The sequence below is a fragment of the Venustampulla echinocandica genome (genome assembly GCF_003357145.1).
Source record: "Venustampulla echinocandica strain BP 5553 chromosome Unknown scaffold_2, whole genome shotgun sequence".
Lineage (NCBI taxonomy): Eukaryota > Fungi > Ascomycota > Leotiomycetes > Helotiales > Pleuroascaceae > Venustampulla > Venustampulla echinocandica.
The window spans coordinates 845,330-865,247 of record NW_022474207.1 but is presented as its reverse complement, the minus strand read 5'-3'; the positions used below and the strand labels follow the sequence as shown (position 1 = coordinate 865,247).

Sequence of the window (19,918 nt, the reverse complement as noted above, 5' to 3'; positions counted from 1 at the left end):
CCCAGAGACCAATGGTGGCCCAGAAATCAAGGCCGTCCCAGAAACCAATGGTGGCCCAGAAATCAAGGCCAGCTCAGAAATCAATGGTGGCTCAGAAATCAAGGCCAGCCCAGAAACCAATGTCTAGATGTGGGACGGGTCTCTTTTTGTCATGGGCATGGGAAGGGAATAGCATCATCTATCCCTGGCGTTATTACTTTGCTATGAAGGGATGTAAGAATTAATGAACGCGAGCTGTATGCATAGCTATTGCACGAAAAATTGAGAATACAAGCAAGAGAATTAAGAGCAGAATATTAATTAACGTCCGATGCGTGATAATATGTGAACCGTTCATTTTAATATCGAACTACTTGTAGATGATGTAGAAATACATAACTTGGGCGCAACTAATGTCGATAATATAGGTATATATTAACCACAAATAGACTTGTCGTCAAACCCTGGGCAAGATGGACCCGCAATACAGTAATTGGGATATAATAATAAGACCATCTCAATTGGCCGCCCTTTGTCCAATCATGGAAGTGTGGATCGTCGAGCTGGCATTCTCGGCATAGCGGATCATTGCTAGAGCCAAAGCCAAAGTTCTGGTTTCGAATGGGCCAACGCATCAAGCAAGTAGTGACCAGTAGTGGCCAGTAGCTCCCGCAACTCGTGATACTTTACTGTACTACAACCCGACGGCGAGAGAAAAGCAACCACAGCGACAATCCGCCAACCAACCCATTGCCATTGCAGGAGAACTCCAGTCAGCATGCCGTCGGAACTCATGCAGTCGCAGTCGCAAGCACACCCTCCAACGAGGCCAGCGGCGTCGCATCAGCGCTCGGCCAGTTCCACCCTCAACGAGTCGATCCCAACGAGCCCGTCTCGACCCCAACACGACGGAGGAGCAGGAGCAGGAGCACCTCATGGGACGAAGCCCCCAAAGGCACAAAAGCACGTCGTCCAGCATCATCACGGCGGTCTACGGACACATACTCGAGTCCCCTCTTCCAAAACGGTCCCAAAGCTCTCCAGAGCCCATGATCAGGGCTCGCTCACAGATCTAAAGAAAGCCGCCGTTCGGAACTCCTCAGCCACCAACCTCACCAAGAGGCACACCCCCAGCTCGGCGCTGAAGCGCAATCGCTCCTCCGCCGATATACCAAGACGCCCCAGGTCGCCGAAATCGAGGAGTAGCGACGAGGCAAAGGCCAAAGCGAAGAAGAAGGTTGCGACTGTTCAGTTTGAGCTGGGTGACGAGCAGGAGCAGGACGACGAGGATGCTGATGCGGCTGAGGGGTGGGAGGAAGCCAGCTCTTCCGCGTCGCCTGCATTGTCGAGGACCGTTTCGCGCAACGGGAGATTGAATGACAACGGTTCTGGACAGGCGTCTCCTCTCGCTCATCCCCAATCGCCTTCCAAGAAGAACGTCGACGACGACGACGGAGGGTCGCCCCTCAATGGGACCAGGAAGGATACAGATACAAGCACAACTACTACTACTACAAGCGCCGCAGATGCGAAATCTATAACAGAACGACTCCTCAAACGTGTCCCTTCGTACCACGCAACGACGACGAAGATGTCCCTCGCAACAGCGACGCCCACCACCGTAGGACAACACTCCTCCTCCTCCTCCTCCCTCGTCAGAACACCGCAGATAGGTAGTAAAGAAGATGTGATATCGCGATTCGTCACCGGATCCGGGACGCCGAGCGACAATTCCCCATTACTCCAACACCATCGCAATGAGCGGCACGCACAGAGAAACCAAGGCAAGGACGAAGTCAAACGCGCACAGTCAATGGGAAACCTCACCAACCCCTCCCAGTCGCAACCTCAGTCCGACGAATCCGACGAGGAACGCGCCATCCTCCCACGCTCGCGCAAATCTTCCACATCCACCGCACCCCCAAATAGCGCATACAATCCCCCGCAGCAATCGCGCACCCAGCAGAAACTCTGGCTCCAGCGCGCAAGCTCGAATATCGAGCCCGCCCAGATGACTCCCGGGTCGGGCGCTGGGTTAGTCGGCGACGGACGGGATCCGAGGATCAGATTGCAGCTAGAGAAGACCGGACTAGAGTATCTCGTTGTGAGGAGGTATCAAGATCCGGTAGGGAAGGCGGTTCGCCGGTTAGAAAAACTACCGGGGATGGAGAGCGTGAGGGAGAGGAGGATCCCGAAGGGGAGGGAGAGTAGGAGGGGTGTTCGGAGTAGGGGTGATGGGGTCGCGAGTGCCCATGGGAGTTTTGACGCGAGACGTTCGGGAGTGGGGAGTCTAGATAGTTTGGGGGGTGGAGAAGGCAGACAGGATGATGATTGCGTGGATGCTATATTGAGGAGTCTGTGGGAGAAGAGCTATGATCTGAGCGCGAGCGAGGATTGAAGACATCCCGCCTCACATCCATCCATCCAAGCATCCATCCATCCAACAAAACCCCATTATTCCCCTAACCGAATAGGCAGGCTTTTCCAAGGAGGCGATACAAGAAGTGTTTATATTCCCCGGGTTTTTTTCCACTTTGACCTTCCGCAATGGCTTCCATTTTTTGGCGGCGGGCGGAAAATAAAAAAGCACTTGATTAAGTACCTATGGAATATTTTTACCCACAGATACATTCACGTATCAAGACACACAAAAAATAGGCAATTGGGAGGTCTAGCAAACCTTTCGTGTAGGAAGACACGTTACGTACATTACATAACATGCGTTATCAATGACTGGGGAATAGGGGTTAGCGAAAGTATAAATCAGAATGAAACAAACTGGAAGATTATTGTTTTTATAGAGGAAGGAGGGAGGAGGGAGGAGGGAGGAGAAGAAATGTTGGTTGTGGGGAAGATTGCAATTGCTTGCTTGTTAGGTACCCAGATGAGAGCAAAAGGGGGATTCAAACATCAGAGAATAGCCTCGTCTTGGACGAGATGAATGAATGAATGAAATGAAATGAATAAATGTAAATATTCCTGTGGCATTTGGATTGGGATTGGTCTTTGATCAGTGAGTGAGTGTGCACCAATATTAAGGGGGATTAAAGGGGGGTGCTGCACGCACTAAGGGAACTTCTCAATTTTATAAGTATCTGCATTTTTTGTATTCATTTATAAAAGCTAGCAAGTGAATGAATCTCTTCGTCTTCGTCTTCGTATTTCTATCTTTTCAAATGCTCCATCCAAACACAATTCAAACACTATTGTCTTACTTTCCTCTCTCTATCATTCAATCTCCCCTTAGCAAAAAGTACAATCGAGTTCGAGCTATGCTTTGATATAGGTCCTTATCCATCACCCTATTTCAACGGCGATCCTCCGAGTGTAGAACCCTTCCCAGGCGTCCATCCCGACCCGGACCCGAAATTTGAGCCTCCTGTCCCGGGGGCAAGACCCATTGGCCTCCGGACAGGTGTTGTGGGATTACTTGGTGCTAGTGCTTGACCGTTGCCATTTCCACCTGCGCGGCCGCCATTATCTCCAGGAATTGGCGGAGTCTCTGTTCGCTCAACTACAACCCCGTCGCGCTTAGCATTCGGGGCTTTATAATTCATCTCCCTTCCTTTTCGATAGATATCCGCCAGCATAGTCTCTAGGATCCCCGCATCCTGAAACTCTTGGTACTTCCGATAAAGCTTCAGCGCGGTGCGTGCATCCTCGATACTATCGTGCGTCTCGAGCTGGATATCTTCCTTCAAGAGGTACCAGGCAAGGAACGCGAGAGATAGCTTGCGCAGCCGTGCCTTGACGAAGAAGAAGTCGATCGTGTCGATGATTTGCGGTTTAGGGACGTGGATATTGGCGACGCGGAAATCCTGCTTCAGACCGTGACCGAGGAACTTGCAGCCTAGGTTGAGCAGGATCCATAGTTTCTTGTAGGCCACTTTTAGCGGGACGATGTTATGTTTTGAGAGTCTGGGGTCGAGATCGCCGTGCACGATGCCCGAATATGAGGTTAGGTAGTCAACGATGGGTTCTTTGGATGCAATGTAATCGTCAATAAACGGTTCGCCTTCGTCTTCGCCCGCGCCACGGATGACAGACACACGTGCGAGAGCGTAGACTATGGGGCGGATGGTTTCGCGCTCGCCGTCAGAGTTCATTTCAATTTCGGGTTGGCGGACAGCGACGAATTCGGTATCTAGAGCTACAACCGTTCCTTCCTGGGGCGCTTCCTGGGGGGTTAGGGGGCGGTAGGTTTTCGTGCCAGGACTGGTGCTGCTTGGTGGTTAACATTTGTTGGTTGGTAGACAAGGGGGTTGAAGGGGGGCATACTTATGGTCTACGTAAAGCAGAGAAGTATCCAAACTCTGCTTCCAAGTGTTGTCAATGCGGTTATTGGCGACCTTAACTTGGTATGTGATGACAGAGGGAATTTTCCAAGACGTATTAAACGTCAAGGCCTCTTCTGCCTTGATCGGCCTAACCAGAAAATCATTGAAAAGATGCCACTGACTCTCTTCCGGAGCCGCAGGCTTGGAATGTGCAACTAAGGTATATTAGCAACTGCAACATCAGCTCAAGACGTAAAGATACATACCATTCACGAGGGAGACGAGATGGGACTTCTGCTGTTGTCCACTATCGATGTCGGCCGCTAGACCGATTAAAGAGTAGACTGTAATATTGTGTATGCCACGCTGTAGATGAAGTTTCAAATCTTCGCCTTGGTAGCAGAAGAATTGGCCCTGGTCGACAATGATCCCTATCTCTTCAGGTAGCCAGCCCGGTGTAGCCCAAAGTTGCTTTGCCTCGGCGGTGTTAACCGCAGCGTTTAGCATAAGGACAGCGGGAACACTATGGATCGTCTTGCGGGTTGCAAGGGATTGGTAGCGTTGGCATCTGCTGCACCACCCTCGACTTGTCGTTTCACGCTCTACACTCGATTTCAAAACTTGTGAGAAGGATACCTTTGGAGCCCGGGCATTTCGTACACCGAGTTTCTTGGACAAGTTAGCTTAGGTATGAAGAAAGGCGGCAATTACATACTGGTAAGGGGTAGACTAGGTCATTCACAAAAGTAGTACCCGGCCTCGTATGCTCACTACGACAATTCATACAACGTATCGCAGTCGTGGCGGAAGTTGCTAAGACCTTGTTCTATTAGCACGGGATATATCTAACAGGGGAAATGAAAATACATGGTCAAAAGCAGGAGTAAATGGCGGGATGCTTCTATAATCTTGTGTGATTCTATCGAGCAAAAATCGATTTAAGCCTTGAAGCATTGTTGTGAGGTTAGAGCCAGGGGCATCTTCTTCGAGGAGACCCAAGGGCCCGGCTATACAAATTTATAAGCTTGAACCATTTATATAAGATTGGGCCTTACCTTGAGGGTGATTACTCAGTGTCTTCAACATGTTTGTAGCTTGACAAATGGATCCCTCGGCCTTTTCAAGCATGTCGAACAGAAACCCCATTTCACATAGCAAACACAAGTCATTGGCGCATGCGGTTGCCGTGTGCTGTAATGCTAGGTTCCGGATTAGGGGAGTAAAATGCATGACTTGAAGTAGCGGGTTGGCGTAAGAATTTGAGATGTGGATCTCAAGTCCAGAATATGTGGTTTTGTTATAAAAGCTAAAAGAGTCAGTGAAATCCATATTTTAAATGGCGAGCAACATACCCAAAGTCGAAGTCATCCACTCCAAACTTGCTGTACTTAATTTCAACATTTCGATACATTACCGGAACCTCAGCTCTCATACTCGATAGCTCTGCAGTTCCAATAGCATCGGCAGCATCACTTATCCGCCGCTCGAGTGACGCATCATTAGCAGCCTCCCTGGCCTTTTCACTCAAAAACTTGGGGGCTTGAAGACATGTAGATGTCTTTTCTGTAGTTCTAGTATTCTCAACCTGGTTTCTCTTCATGCCCCGTGTATTTCGACCGTAGCCACCCCACTCCGTAACCTTCAGTGAGGCCATCAAAAGGGGGTCGATCTTGGGAGGCGGCGCGCCCACCTCAAAAATCATATGGCTCGGCCAGGCGGATAACAGTTGTTCTCGGTAGTATGGCATGCCAATACTATTGAGGGGGCTGTTACTAGTTAATGACGCATCAAATATTATACAGATGGCAGCACCTACGTATCAACGCTCCAATCCAACGGTTGTACGGTTTCCTCTGGCTCAGCAAACTCAACTGGATTACTGAGCTCTGCAAATCGTGTTCGGGATGGGGAACCCCAAAGATGAAGGTTAGACTCTCCGTCAACGAGTGCAATGGCCTCTCCTGATGGCGCAATTTCGACCATGCTCAAATACGTCAACACGTTCGCTTGTCTTACGTTGCTGGTATTTACGTTCATTAAGTCGACTATATGCATTTGGCCAAGCTGTGATACGACGATACTTGTCGTTGACATGCGAGGGTGCATGCGAACGTACGCCGCACCGGCAGGAAACGGAATAGGTGACATGGAAATCATGTTTTTCAAGTCAAATACGTTGACTAGAGGGTCAAGCATGTAGGACTGCTGCTGCCGGAGAGAATACCCACAAGTGACAATGAAATCATGCTGGGCGTCCATATCGTTAATGAGCGAGGAATGGGCATTCCATGTCTTGATAAGGTTGAAAGTTACTGAATCGAGAATGTTGACGGACCCCCCTTTTGTGGCTGCACATATATATCGGCTCCGCTTCATGATGGTATAGTGATCGTTCGTGGGTATCTGAGACTTTAGTCAAGTTCTTCCGAGCTTGTGGGTCCTCCCTACCTGTTTCGTAATTGTTCCTTTGTCCACGTCGATTGTAAACATCTGGTCCTGCAGCCCAGCAACGAGTATTTCGGATGCGCCTTTGGATGTGTAGCTCATACATCGGAGGTCTTTCATCTCGTCATGTCTATGTTTGAATACATCAGTGTTGTCTTGCTTGCTCAAGTCACTGTAGCGTACTGGATATGCCAGAGGGGCGGTCCACGTCGAGTGGCCATATGAACACTTCGCGGGCATAATGCTATGATGCCTTTCTCATGAAATAGCAGCTGCCGTACAGCGCCTTCCCCGGCTCTGAATGAGGTATATCGTGTGAGATCGGTGCCGTAGAAGCTCGAGACGCGCCCGAATTCGTTCCCAAGCCATATGAGTTCCTGGGAAGAGTCGAATCCCATCGCGGTAGCGGGGGTAGGAAGGGCATTATGCCCTGGGGGCGGGAGGAGCAACCGCCCGACCTAGAGAAGCATAATTCAGCAAAGTTTCTCGGTATCAATACGTCGGTGACGGACGCGTTGGTCGAGGCTAGTGGGCTACAGGGCTGCCCCTAGGATGCTCAAAGACACATGCGCCAATTTGAACAAAAGAGTGGAACTTACTTCCTCCCAGTCACCATCCATCTAGTTGGTTCGATCTCTTTCCATCAATCCATGGTTTGTATGCGTATGAAGTCGTTCGCAAGGTCCGTTGCCGGCAGCACAATTGCGTATCGATTATCTTAGCTGGAGCTCAGGTTGGGACATTCTGCCCTTGCTGCTTAGGGATTAGCGCCATTGATCTGCGCTGGGCGGTCAGCTCTAAACGGGGTGTGGGGCTACGCGAGGCTACGCCGCCGGGAGCGTTACAGGGCGACAGGGCGACAGGGCGAGTGGGCGCCGTCTTCAGCTCATCCTCGGACCCCATATGCGTGTCAAGGGGGTTGTTGGGGACAGCAAAGGTTTCGAGGCATTTCATCAATCATCACGGTATAACTGTTGCTACAAACAAATAACTCGTCTATGTTCTCATCTTCTTTTGCTATATATCCATCCAAGCAATCATGCAGTTCTACGACTTAGCCTTCCTCTCCCTAATAGCAGGATGTGGAGTCCTGTCCTATCAGCAATACCGCAAGAGCGACGGTGAGAGCGCGCCAGAGGAGAAGAGTCTAACACAGAATACTGTTACTCCTCGAGCAAAGGCCGAGGCCGCCCAATTTACGCGGCTGTTTTTGGCGGTATATTGTTTGGTGATGGCCTCGGACTGGCTCCAAGGTATGCCTCCATACTGGCTTATGTCGATGTATTCGCACTAACACGGTATGCGTCAAAGGACCATACGTCTACAGTCTATATAAGGACCAATTCAACCTCGAGGAAAGAATTGTAGGCCTCCTCTTCGTTACGGGATTCATCTCCGGTGCTATCTCTGGCTACTACGTAGGCCAATTCGCCGACAAACACGGCCGCAAAACAGCATGCTTGATATTCTGCATCACATACTCGTTAGGCTGCTTCTCCACTCTCGTCCCCAGCCTCCCAGTGCTATTCTGCGGTCGAGTTCTAGGCGGTCTTTCCACATCGATTATGTATAGTTGTTTCGAGGGCTGGATGGTGACGGAGTACCATAAACGACACTTGGATGAAGCTGGGATGAGCTTGAGCGGCTTGTTCGGAATTATGACTACGATGAATAGTGTTGTTGCTATCGTGGCTGGCGTGTTCAGCGAGTGGTTGGTCCGAATGACGAATACGAAGAGGGCTCCTTTCATGGCGAGTGCTGGTTTGCTTAGCATTGCATTCTGGCTTATTCTGGCTTATTGGGTATGCTCCATTACCAACCATCTTACCCCTTTGCATCCACTTACAATTATCCTCTCAGACCGAAAACTACGGTGACAGTCATACGGAAGATGCCACTTCCTCCAAATCTTCCTCCGCAACCGTCCCGGCCAAAAATGCCCTAAAAACAATTATTTCAGATAAGCGCATCCTTACCCTCGGCCTAGCATCATGCTTCTTCGAAGGCTCCATGTACCTATTCGTCTTCTTCTGGACCCCCGCCCTAAAAGCAGCCCGCGGGGAAGCATCTCCTCTGCCCCTGGGCATGATATTTGCCTGCTTCATGGCGTCTGTAATGCTCGGTTCCCTATTATTCAACCTTCTCATCACAAAATACGCGCTCCTCACCCCTCTTACCCTCCTAACTATAATATTCGCCTTGTCCTCCAGCGCCCTCGTCGTAACCATCACCCTCAAATCCGAGATCCTGACTTTCTGGTGTTTCTGTCTTTTTGAAATGTGCGTGGGTATGTATTTCCCAAGTATGGGGACTTTGAAGGGGAGATTTGTAGAAGATGGCGTAAGAGCGAGGGTTTACGGGATATTAAGAATCCCGCTGAATATTTTTGTGGTCGTGGCGTTGAGTTTGATGAAGGAAGGTGAAGTTTATAGAAATCAAGTGTTCCTAACGTGTGGTGGGCTTTTGGTTGTCACTTCGGGCATTTTCCACTGGATTGTCCAGGAGTGAGTAGGTGTTGCGGAGGCTGTACTAAATGGCGTTAAGATTTTTAATTACAAAGGTGGTTTTGGATTGGGCTCGGGAAGGGATGCAACATGTACTAGTATATAGGTCATCAAGAGTCGATGGAATGCTATGTCTTAAGAAGTAGATCATCTACATATATATGCTTTGAACACGGTGAATAACCCCGCTATCTCATCTAAATTGTATCGTATACGAGATTAAGCTATCTCAACTTGGAAGCATGGCATCACTTTAGTTATTACATATCCGATATATGGCTTTTAACCAACCATTTTGAAAGAACATCAGACAGTTGCTTCCTCGCGACCACTTTTCCAACGGGATTTAGCGTGGTTCATGGTCAGGGGCATCAGTATTTAATTGTTAGTAGTAGAGGTGATATCCTTAGATTTATTTAAGCTATTGGAAGAAACGAAGATAGGGATTGATTGCGATACGCTGAGAGGCACGGCATTGGGAGATGGCAGCACTGAACATGCCTGTCTAGTGTTTTATCTGCCTCCAAAAAAGACCTTACTTTCTGACTTTTCCCAGGAACTATTTATGTTAGTTGCTCCTAACTGTCAGGCACAAATGACATTGCCATTTTATTTTCCATTGTCACTAGGTGGGGTGCTGCCAAATATAATAACACTGTCGGTCGACAACCTCCCCCACAAGCGCTTTACTGGGTTATCTACGAGAAGGGTAAATCCCCAAGGCCAGGCCAGTTTCGTGGTACATACGTTATATGTTTCCTAGATACATTCCTGACCGCAACCTTATCAACCACTTCCTCTTGAGCTGTGGGAAGTTGGCGTGTGCCGCCCCGCTTCTGCGCGAGAAATGACGGCTTTATCTCTGCGGCCATTGCAGGTGCTGTTATAATTTTAGATCCTTCTTGCCTTTACTAATCCCTTGGATGGTTTTGACCAGCTTGCCCCATTAAATGACATTTTTCCAAATGCAGAATTCTTGTTCCGAATACCTCTATCCTGGAGTCTGTATTTCCCACTTACTGGTACTCGTACCCCCGTTGAGGAGATAGATATCCTTTCCACTCGAGTAGTTTTACTTATGGCCCTTTCCAAAGAGTTCGAAAGCGAGATCTGGAACAATGAAGTCCAAGGACAGCTCGCCGAATATCCCAGTCCATATCAGTGAATTACTCCACGAGCGGCCGTACTTTGCCACTCTGTTGGGAATTTAGTACCTAACAACGGTACCAAGCGCCCGGGAAACCCTCCCCGTTTGAAGTATAGAGGTTCCATATTAAAGGGATCACATAGTATGAGTGGGATATTGCCCTTTCGTTCAACTATCTGATCGATCCTAATGCAGCGCTAAGAAACCGAGGCAAAAAAAGCTCAGCGGATATACGACCTTGTAACAGAAACCCTTAAAACCCGCATCCATTACCGGCCCCCAGTCCTTAAAACACCGTGCAATATGCGTAGCAAATTCTATACCGCTAACGTCCATGCCGCTCTTCAAGAAAGCCACGCGAATGGGGCCTAGAGAGAATGACACGAAGATGTTTCCCCCCGCCTAAACTTCCTCCATTTGGCCGGCTGGTTCGTCATCCTCATCGCCAAAGCTTCCCACGGATGACATGTCGTCCTCATCATCTGATTCTGCTCCAGCTTCGTCTGCGGCATCTTTGCTGGCGTACTTTATGACATATTCTGTTGTACAATGAGTGCTGTATCCAACTCAGAGGCAACCCATCCACCTACCTTTGACCTTGGCATCATAACTCTTCGGTTCCCGCATCAACAACGCCGCAGCCTCGCCATTTAACGGATCTGTAGGGTTTGGATATCGAAGGAGCTGTGGGAGGAAGACTTCGAAGATGTTGATCATATCGAACATGGGCGACCAAGTCTGGTTAATGACATCGAGACAGACGGAGCCCGACCTAGACTACAATTAGTTTCCGCTGCATAAGGTGGGTAAATGCCGTACAACTCATCAATATTGGGGTGAAAGATGCGGTTGACGAAGCCAATACTTGGCGACTTGTAGGGATATTGGTCGGGCAGTTCCACGTGGACCTTCCACAGACCGCCTTGGAAAGGTGCTATACGCTGTCAATATCTACCGTATAGCGAGTGTATTCACCATGCACTGACTCTCTTCGGGGCCTTTGAACCGAACGTAAAATTCCTGCCTATAGTCCAAATGATCAATACCTCGGGCATATCCCCGACAAACTTGGAGCATACACTATCCACCAGAATGGTTAGTAAGGTATTGGAGATATTGTCGAGAGCTGGTTGACGTACTATTATCATTCACTAGAGTAACTTCATAGTCGCTCATGAGCCTTTTAACATGTAAGTACGGGGGCAAATGCTTGGTGGGGAAGACCTGAGCGCGTACATTCTATAGCAGCGGTTAGCAGGAATATCATTTTGATAGATAATATATGTGGGACTCACTTCATAACCTGCAAACGGAAGACTTCCTGTCAGTCTCTTCCACCCGCGGGGTTCCATTTGCAGCTTCACTCACATCAGTCTCTATTCGGCGGCGAGGACTAGACATCGTGGCGCTGGTTTAGCGGGGTATTGGGGTTTGCGCAGGTGTAGATGGGTTCTCAAGATATCGTTGTGTATCTCGAGGTTGTTTGCGTTGGGGTCCGAAAGAGAAGGACGATGGAGATAGTGGGGGGAGGTTGCGTGGGTGAATAAGGTATGATATGTATGGGTTGCAGAGTCAGGGAGTGAAGGTTGGATGACGACGGGAGTAATGGTTGAGTTGGGTTCCGATAAGAGTGGATGGGGCTTTATCGGCTGGACGACAATCTGCGAGTCGCCGTAGTAGCTGCCGCGGTATCGGGATTAATATCTGCGCCTCCGACTTGTTCTTTGTCCTTTGCAAGGCCTGCCTCCCTATAGAGTAAAGACTAGAGTAGATTCTTGCTAAGTACAAGTAACTAGAAGGGAAATAACAGATATAGCCTTGCTCAACCCAGTCCTTGATGCCATTTCATGGTCCCAAGTGAACACTGAGACTTGCAGTACCCCAATTCAATGACGGAACGATTTGGCACGTGAGGCTATTATTCACGCGCTCTCTGGTCAGGCGCAAACGGACAGGACAGAACAGGACAGGACAGGGTGCAAGGTAGATGTACTTCGATAACATGATTGTGTGTGATATGAAGGAGTAGGCGTGGCTTGATGGCGCCACGAAGGGCCTGGACCGTTAACTTGACCTCTTATCTTATAATAATAAAGCAGGAAGCCTGACAAATAGGATATTATATAATTATTATTAAAAAGAGAGAGTATCGTTTGGGTACGGGTACATGTACCTATAGATAGGTAGTAGGCAGGGAGTAGGTACCTAGGTACATAGTCCTACTGAGTACTTTCGTACTTTCGTACCAAGTACCAAGTACCAAGTACCAAGTACCAAGTACCAAGTACCAAGTACCAAGTACCAAGTACCAAGTACCTTAGGTAATACGAGGGACGTCTCGGTTGATGCACGCCCCAAAGTGGACTAGCGCACCGTCACGCGACCAGAAACCCCCCTCCAAGAGCCCAAGTGCCACCAACAACCCAAAGAACCCCGAGGCCCGACATTCTTACCGATAGCCTCGAAAAACGTCAGTATGAGAACCACTGCGTGAAACTCATCACGACTCCATAAAACCCCAATTTCAGCGCAGAAATGGCGGGCTTTGTTCTTCCTTCGTGTTCAGTAAGTCGCCGATCTCCTTGAGTCATCGTGGTTACGTTCAGCAAAGCAACGCACCTCCCGCTTTCCAGCAATGTCGCGATCAATATCCAGCTTGATGGGCTCCCTCCCTCGAGTATCCCAATTTATACGGCCGGCTTCCTTCACAGCCAGGCCTATTGTGTCGCAATGGCAGTGCCGAAACAGCTCCCACTCGCCCATGGGCTCCGCGAGTCTGAATACCCGCAAGAAAATCACACTCGGCTCCATACGGACACTGTACAAGAGAGGGGAGCCCATCACCATGCTCACGGCCCATGATTTTCCGAGCGGCCACGTCGCCGACGCAGCAGGAATGGAAATAGTCCTGGTCGGCGATAGCTTAGCCATGGTTGCCATGGGCATGGAAAATACCAACGAGGTCCTGATGGAGGAAATGCTGCTGCATTGCCGTTCCGTAGCCCGGGCAGCAAAGACCGCCCTGATTGTACGTACCCCCCCTTGGTAACCATGAACCAGGACCCCGCTAATGATTCGATTTCTCTAGATTGGCGATATGCCTATGGGATCATACGAGATAAGTCCAGAACAGGCTTTAGAGTCCGCGATCCGGTTCACCAAAGAAGGCCGCGTCCACGGCATCAAGCTCGAAGGAGGCGCTGAAATGGCACCCACAATAAAAAAGATCACCACCGCCGGTATTCCCGTTCTGGGCCATATTGGCCTCACACCACAACGGCAGAACGCCCTGGGAGGATTTCGGGTACAGGGGAAGACCTGTGCCGGTGCCATGCGGGTCCTTGAGGATGCATTGGCGATCCAAGAAGCTGGATGTTTCGCAACTGTTGTCGAAGCAGTGCCGGCAGAAGTTGCGGCCCTCATTACCAAGAGACTTTCCATTCCGACGATCGGTATTGGTGCTGGGAATGGTTGCTCCGGTCAGGTGCTGGTCCAAGTAGACATGACTGGCAACTTCCCACCGGGACGGTTCCTCCCCAAGTTTGTAAAGAAATATGGTGATGTCTGGGGCGAGAGCTTGAAGGCGATACATGCTTATCGGGATGAGACCAAGAGCCGTGCCTATCCTGCCTCGGAACATACCTATCCGATTCCTCAGGCGGAGCTCGTGGAATTTGAGCGCATCTTAAACGCGAAGGATGTTTAATACTATGCTAGTATACCCTTGCCGGGCTGTCGTGGGCTTTGGCTGAGCATTTGAATAGCGGCGTTTGGGTAGATTTTTGATAGAGCGAGCAGTAGCATCCGATAGTAGTCATCGTCATGAATTTTGAAATGAAAATGGGGTGCTATAACCCTTTACCCAAATGCAGGCGTCATCGAATACGTGATAATGAGCTGGTCCTTGGAGTCTTTAAAGCACTGCCCGCAAAATATATCAGCATTATAGTAACTTGTAAACCCCCATTTCCCGGCTGGCCCCTCTGCCCATCATCGAAGAGAGAACCCAACTCACCCTATGCAAATTTCCCACAACCTCATCCAGAGCCGGAGCAAAGCTCGAGTTCACATATAGAAACACGCTATCCGTAGGTGCAACCTTGAGCTTCTTCCTCACCCACCCAACGACCGTCTCGAATTTCTGTGTGCTGCTAACCTTCACCACCTGTTTCGGCACCATTGGTGCACTCCCCACCGGCTTGAAGTGCACCATGACCTTGGGGTTCGGGAATTCGCCAGCGTTGGCCAGGGCGCTTGATGCGTCGCGGGGTAGCGAGGTGAGCACCATGGAGGACGCCATGGTGAGTGGTAGGTCGGGTTCTTGGGCTGAGTCTGGGATGGCATCTTGGTTTTCGGACGGAGAGGAAGTCATTTTGTTGTTGGGTGTTGAGGGTAAGTGATGGAGGTTGGCTGCGTTGAGTGGATGTTTTGTGGTACATGTACTCGAGAACCGCAAGGTTGACGAGGCTGCGAAGTTACAGCACGCTGCCTTCCGAAGGGCGACAGGTAAACACACATGTGACAACAGAATTAAGCTTCATGTTTGGGATGAACAGTATATGAGATGGGTTTTATTTTGTACAAAGTATAATTACATCAGTTTCGTAGTGCCTCTATATCCACAATTTCCTTCACTGCTTCGGTTGTTAAAACCAGTGGGGTTTCTTCCTCAACACAGACACTGTCCTCTATCCTGATGCCCATTCCTCTGAAATGCTCAGGCCATTTGTCATCATCGGGGACATATATTCCAGGCTCTACAGTTACACAGTACCCTGACTTTAGCGGGACTGACCGCGAGAAACCTGGACAATCGTGGACGTCCAGTCCAATATAGTGACCGATGTGGTGAGGGAAGAGAGTGCGGATGTCATCTCCCTTAAGGTTAAATCCAATCTGGTTCAACGAATCTGTTAAACCACGCTCAGCAATTTGATGGATCTTGTCCAATGTCATATCTGCGTCCTCCCTGCACAGTGACACGCAACTTCTCTGGACCCGGAGTATGGCTTCATAGAGATCTCTTTGGGCGTCTGAGAACTTCCTATTGATTGGCCATGACCTCGTGATATCCGCAATATATCCTCCATATTCGCCGCCTGCGTCAACAAGCACGATTTCACCTTCGTTGAGGACGTCATTATTCCGGACATAATGGATACTCAAGGCATTCTGCCCCCCTGCAATGACTGGGACATAGGCACTAGCCTCGCAACCACCTTGCTTGAAATCATATTCCAAGAAGGCGCCGAGATCCTTCTCTTTATTCCATGGGCGGCGCATGGCATTTGTAAATGCCCTTCCGGATATTTTGCCAGCAATACGCATGTTGGTAATTTCTGATTGGCTCTTGACAACCCTTAGTTCGTTCATCAAAGGTTTTAGTGGTTTTACAGTGGCATCTTTGATCATCTTTTGAAAGTCATTTGGGGGTGAGTTCTGGTCCCGGAAAAACCGTCCAAACCCAGAGCACTTAGCAATGTCTGTATAGACTTCGCTAGCGCCATTAATAAGGGGCGGTAGCAGCGAATGTAGGTTGTTGATATCCCCCGACTATATGTACATTAGCATGCCCTATATTTGACACAAGAGGAAGAAGCACCTCATCAGCGTTGAAGACATCTAACGCGGCCTGCTCTCCAGACCGAGCCCCGTCCCATTTTTCCGCCCAAGCATCTTTGGGCCGGAGGAATAGATGGAAGATATAGTCTCCTGATGATCCGGTTTTCTGGATGACCGCTACGGCATCAGGTTCGTTGAATCCTGTCAAATAGAGAAAATTGGGTTCTTGGTGGAACTCATAGAACACCGCGCCGGACCGGTATTTCGTATCAGACGATGCCAGTATCGCTATGGCATTGTCAGGGAGACTTGCGGCTAGTTTCGACCTCCGATCCGCATATTCCTGTGCCGATATTCCAGGCGTGACTGCATGGCAGAACCGATTAGAATGTCTCCTTCGAATTCATGGTGTGCAAGCGACGTACGTTCTCCTGCTCGAAGCAGATGCGGATGTGTCTCGTGTACCGGCTGTCCAAACTGCAACTCAGCAGCAGATACCGAAGCATAACCTCTTCTTGAGTTACTAGGTTTTCGGGTTCTATTTTTCACCGCCGCTGGCCTGGACAAACGTTGAGAGGCGCCATGAATGTAATGGTCGGCTTGCAATGGTAATTTCGCGGATGATGCGATCGACGCATAAGGCCGATTAAAGTGCTCCGCCACTGGAGCCCCCAGAACAGCTGGGCGTAGGTTTTGCAATCGATGCAAAACAGGTCTTGCCAGCTTCATGATCGTGGTGGTTGGCGGTAAGCAGTGCCAATTAACTCTGAAGCCTCAAGTCTTGGTAATCATTATTATGACGGCATTATTCCAAAAGATACGAAGGTATTCGTTGAGAAGTTCAGCGTCAGCACAAAAAAACAAGCATAATAAGTTGTCCAAGTAAATAGACGTTGTGCAGCGAATGGTTGCTGTGGTGGTGGTGGTGTTTCGCGGGCGCGTCTTGGTGGGTCCAAGCGTCAAGCTTGTTCTACCGCTTTGTTGATGCTGCTGAACCACCACAAACATTGACATCGAAGCTTCAACTTCAAGCTTATCCCCACCACGTTCCCTTGAATTCGCACTCGTGGGCTGTGCCGTTTTACCAGACAGAAGCAGAGGATTCAACCATCTTTTCAATGCCTTTATAGACCTCGTCTGATGCTGGTTGGACGTGTTCAGTCGCGTGCACCCCACTCCTTCAGTCCCTTGCTGCTAGACTCCATAATACTTTCTTATGGCAGCAGTATCACTATCCCCATTGCCACATACCCTATCCACCATGTCGAGTAGGAGGGCACCTCTTGCAAGCAATCCTAATGCCGCCAATTCCCCATACCGGGCGGTGTCGAAGCAGAAGCGGTCCTATGCCACCATTCAACGCGAAGATGCCTATGGACAGCCTCCACCGGCAAAGAAGCAGATGCTCGATATACAACCGGCATTAAGAACCCCACCGCGTCACCAGAGCGCTCAGTCTTCAGCAGAGGGTCGGGTCTTTACGAGGCGGTCGAATGTCGGCCAACAAACAGCCTTCGAACGCAAATTGGTTGCGGTTCGAGAGAAGCCGGCTCAGCAATTAGTTGTGAAGGCTGAAAAGAACTCCGATGAGAATCTGGAGTCAATTAGACAATGGCAGAGGCATCACAGGAAGATTTTCCCAAGCTTCGTCTTTTACTTCGAGAGTATACCAGCGGATACCCGTGCCAAGTACACCAAGCAAGTAACTGCTCTGGGGGCGGTAAGTGCTCTACATATATAACAATTGTGAGAGAATGTTTGCTTACAATAATCGTAGCGGGAGGAAAAGTTCTTCTCAAACGCAGTTACCCATGTTGTAACTACTCGGGCCATTCCTCCAGAGCATGTTGTCAGTCCCATAGAGGCAGCAGGACAGTCGTCGACTACCACTGAATCCAATTCTCAAAATAGCCAGCCGCAAACGATCAATCCGTCACTGCTGGACAGGTCATCTGAATCTACACAGGCACACTCGGAATCTTTTGGGACGAGAGGAAAGTTTGCATTTGATGCCCAGATGAGCAGGAAAGTGTCCAATCATGGACATGATGCAGAAGTTAGACGACAGCATGCTCGAAATGCCGATGTGTTGTATCGAGCACGAGAACTAGGCATGAAGATATGGGCACTGGAAAAGTTGCAGCGGATGATGACAACGATGTTTGATACGGACACCGGTTACCAGGCAGTCCATGGCCATAATACAAGAAGTCATTCAGTCCAAGGAGCAGCAGCAATCCCTCGAACGACAACCGAGCTTTCGCAGCTTCTCCGAAACGAGAGGATCAACGGGCCTTCTGATCGAGATCTAACAGTAGCCACAAAGGAGATCACCGTTTTCAAAGGGCCTTTTATCTATATCCATGATATCGATGAGAAGCAAAAGCCGATCATGGTTCGGGAGTATACCAAGGTTGCCAACAAGGAAGACGGGGATTGGCCACAATTCCGTAGCGTGCCTAACGGGAAATGCCCATTTGTTGAGGAAGTTGACTACAACCGGCGAGAGGTTGAGCGAGAGAAGGAATTAATTCGACGGCAGCAAGAAAAAGAACAGACGATGGCTCCCAGGACCAGAGCTGCAACTGCTGCAATGCAGCCTCCAAAAGCAGTCTCCAGCAAGCGGGCATTGGCGGAAATAGAGAGTGGCTCAAGGAGAAATGTCACTGTGTCTACTAACGAAGCCAATCCATTCGCTCCGTCGAAGGCCCTGTCGCATCGAACCGAGCGTGCATCTTCCTCCCGGGGAAATCAAAATGCTTTTGTCAGCCGTGCAGGAGTAGGGCGCCTTTTTGGAGGAGAGCCCGTTGCTTCGGGGTTACAAGCGTCGAACATTACGTCTGCCATTCGTTCTCAGATGATATCCTCCACTGCGGCGCAACCGGGAGCCAAAGCTGGGACAACCAAGGAGGTCCATGGGTTGCAGAGAAAGATTCTAGAGAAGAATAGCGGTGGCCCAGGATCATATGGCCTAACAAGCTCCCACCGTATGACTGATATGAATGCTGTAGTCAGAGAGGAGATGGGAGGACGCCCCAACAAACGAAAGCAGGGACTTGAATTAATTGCGGAAGATATAAATCAATCCGAGGTTGGGGATAATTCGAGGAAAGTTGAAGCTGTTCACCAAGTGAAGGCTGTACAACAAAAAACGAAGAAACGAGATCTCAAGCCGGGATATTGCGAGAATTGCCTGGACAAGTTTGACGATTTTGATGAGGTATGATTAGCTCTGATGTGTTGGTGTGTTCTAAGCTAACCTGTTTTACAGCACATCTTGTCTCGCAAACATCGCAAGTTCGCTGAGAAGCCGGAGAATTGGGCCGAGCTTGATGATTTATTGAGAAAGTTAGCTCGGACTCCTCGCCAAGTCGAGTACGACGATTATTAATGGACTCTACTCTCGCTGACCTGCATTAACGAATATATCTGGCAATTGAGAACTACAGCAGAGTTTTTGTCCCCGGATCAAACTGTCCCGCAATCTGAAAATAGCACACTCACTAAGCGTAATGTTGGCGTCATGGGGCTTCTGGTTATTCAAATGACTTGTCTGCGCACTTTCTAGCGTTTTTCACTTCTTGTCTGCTTCGCAACTATACCACTGCTGGTTTGCATCTATACCAAGCTTCTTTTGACGCATTTCAGCCCTGGCTTGCATGCATTTTGGGCGGCAGGAGCGGACATCTTTTGGGGCTTGCATTTATATGGGCGTCTCGTTACGGCTCGTCAGCGTGTTGTTAGAGGTTGCAATGTATGTACTTGTGTGAGACTGGGCTGGCTGGGGGGGCGGTCTATATGTAGCTTCCCGTGTACATATGTATATTTCCCCACATGCCAATCCCTTCAGCTGATCTATTACTACTGTCTATTATAACTGTCTTACGAAGAGTTCTAGGCTATAGGCGGACGTATGGGAAATAATCCTGGTGGTGGTGGAATACAGACTGTTACAAACTCCAGCCCCTGAAGCAATACTAACTCTCCGTATGATTTGGAGTGAG

General features: G+C 49.4%; 9 protein-coding genes across 9 annotated transcripts in view; 5 read left to right on the top strand and 4 right to left on the bottom strand.

Moving 5' to 3' along the window:
- BP5553_04638 (putative phosphoenolpyruvate carboxykinase) overlaps positions 1-127 on the top strand; it is a gene marked incomplete at both ends in the record, with an annotated part of 3,310 nt that extends 3,183 nt beyond the window's left edge. The window contains one exon of the mRNA XM_032013261.1: positions 6-127. Within this exon, the coding sequence (XP_031869861.1) occupies positions 6-127 (122 nt within the window). The remainder of the gene's footprint in view (positions 1-5) is intronic.
- Positions 128-757: 630 nt separating this feature from the next.
- On the top strand, positions 758-2,377 carry BP5553_04637 (uncharacterized protein; the record flags this gene model as incomplete). The annotated part of the gene is made up of 1 exon (XM_032013260.1): positions 758-2,377. One exon carries the CDS (start codon positions 758-760, stop codon positions 2,375-2,377), a length of 1,620 nt encoding a protein of 539 aa, XP_031869860.1.
- A 904-nt stretch (positions 2,378-3,281) lies between these two features.
- On the bottom strand, positions 3,282-7,321 carry BP5553_04636 (PAB-dependent poly(A)-specific ribonuclease subunit PAN2; the record flags this gene model as incomplete). Its single annotated transcript, XM_032013259.1, has 11 exons — positions 3,282-4,200; positions 4,258-4,471; positions 4,523-4,925; positions 4,972-5,076; positions 5,124-5,263; positions 5,312-5,562; positions 5,609-6,022; positions 6,073-6,659; positions 6,705-6,831; positions 6,885-7,159; positions 7,301-7,321. 11 exons carry the CDS (start codon positions 7,319-7,321, stop codon positions 3,282-3,284), a joined length of 3,456 nt encoding a protein of 1,151 aa, XP_031869859.1.
- Positions 7,322-7,740: 419 nt separating this feature from the next.
- Positions 7,741-9,209, top strand: BP5553_04635 (putative major facilitator superfamily-containing protein 5; the record flags this gene model as incomplete). The annotated part of the gene is made up of 3 exons (XM_032013258.1): positions 7,741-7,954; positions 8,013-8,503; positions 8,562-9,209. 3 exons carry the CDS (start codon positions 7,741-7,743, stop codon positions 9,207-9,209), a joined length of 1,353 nt encoding a protein of 450 aa, XP_031869858.1.
- Positions 9,210-10,754: 1,545 nt separating this feature from the next.
- BP5553_04634 (putative UBC8-E2 ubiquitin-conjugating enzyme) lies at positions 10,755-11,753 on the bottom strand (the record flags this gene model as incomplete). Its single annotated transcript, XM_032013257.1, has 6 exons — positions 10,755-10,891; positions 10,943-11,124; positions 11,172-11,286; positions 11,339-11,419; positions 11,492-11,591; positions 11,721-11,753. The coding sequence occupies 6 exons, from the start codon at positions 11,751-11,753 to the stop codon at positions 10,755-10,757; spliced, it is 648 nt and encodes a 215-aa protein (XP_031869857.1).
- Positions 11,754-12,987: 1,234 nt separating this feature from the next.
- BP5553_04633 (3-methyl-2-oxobutanoate hydroxymethyltransferase) lies at positions 12,988-14,058 on the top strand (the record flags this gene model as incomplete). The annotated part of the gene is made up of 2 exons (XM_032013256.1): positions 12,988-13,380; positions 13,441-14,058. The coding sequence occupies 2 exons, from the start codon at positions 12,988-12,990 to the stop codon at positions 14,056-14,058; spliced, it is 1,011 nt and encodes a 336-aa protein (XP_031869856.1).
- Positions 14,059-14,210: 152 nt separating this feature from the next.
- On the bottom strand, positions 14,211-14,724 carry BP5553_04632 (uncharacterized protein; the record flags this gene model as incomplete). The annotated part of the gene is made up of 2 exons (XM_032013255.1): positions 14,211-14,273; positions 14,368-14,724. The coding sequence occupies 2 exons, from the start codon at positions 14,722-14,724 to the stop codon at positions 14,211-14,213; spliced, it is 420 nt and encodes a 139-aa protein (XP_031869855.1).
- Positions 14,725-14,948: 224 nt separating this feature from the next.
- On the bottom strand, positions 14,949-16,643 carry BP5553_04631 (uncharacterized protein; the record flags this gene model as incomplete). Its single annotated transcript, XM_032013254.1, has 3 exons — positions 14,949-15,905; positions 15,955-16,280; positions 16,340-16,643. The coding sequence occupies 3 exons, from the start codon at positions 16,641-16,643 to the stop codon at positions 14,949-14,951; spliced, it is 1,587 nt and encodes a 528-aa protein (XP_031869854.1).
- A 532-nt stretch (positions 16,644-17,175) lies between these two features.
- On the top strand, positions 17,176-19,305 carry BP5553_04630 (BRCT protein; the record flags this gene model as incomplete). The annotated part of the gene is made up of 3 exons (XM_032013253.1): positions 17,176-17,634; positions 17,692-19,134; positions 19,186-19,305. 3 exons carry the CDS (start codon positions 17,176-17,178, stop codon positions 19,303-19,305), a joined length of 2,022 nt encoding a protein of 673 aa, XP_031869853.1.
- Between the last annotated feature and the right edge of the window lie 613 nt (positions 19,306-19,918).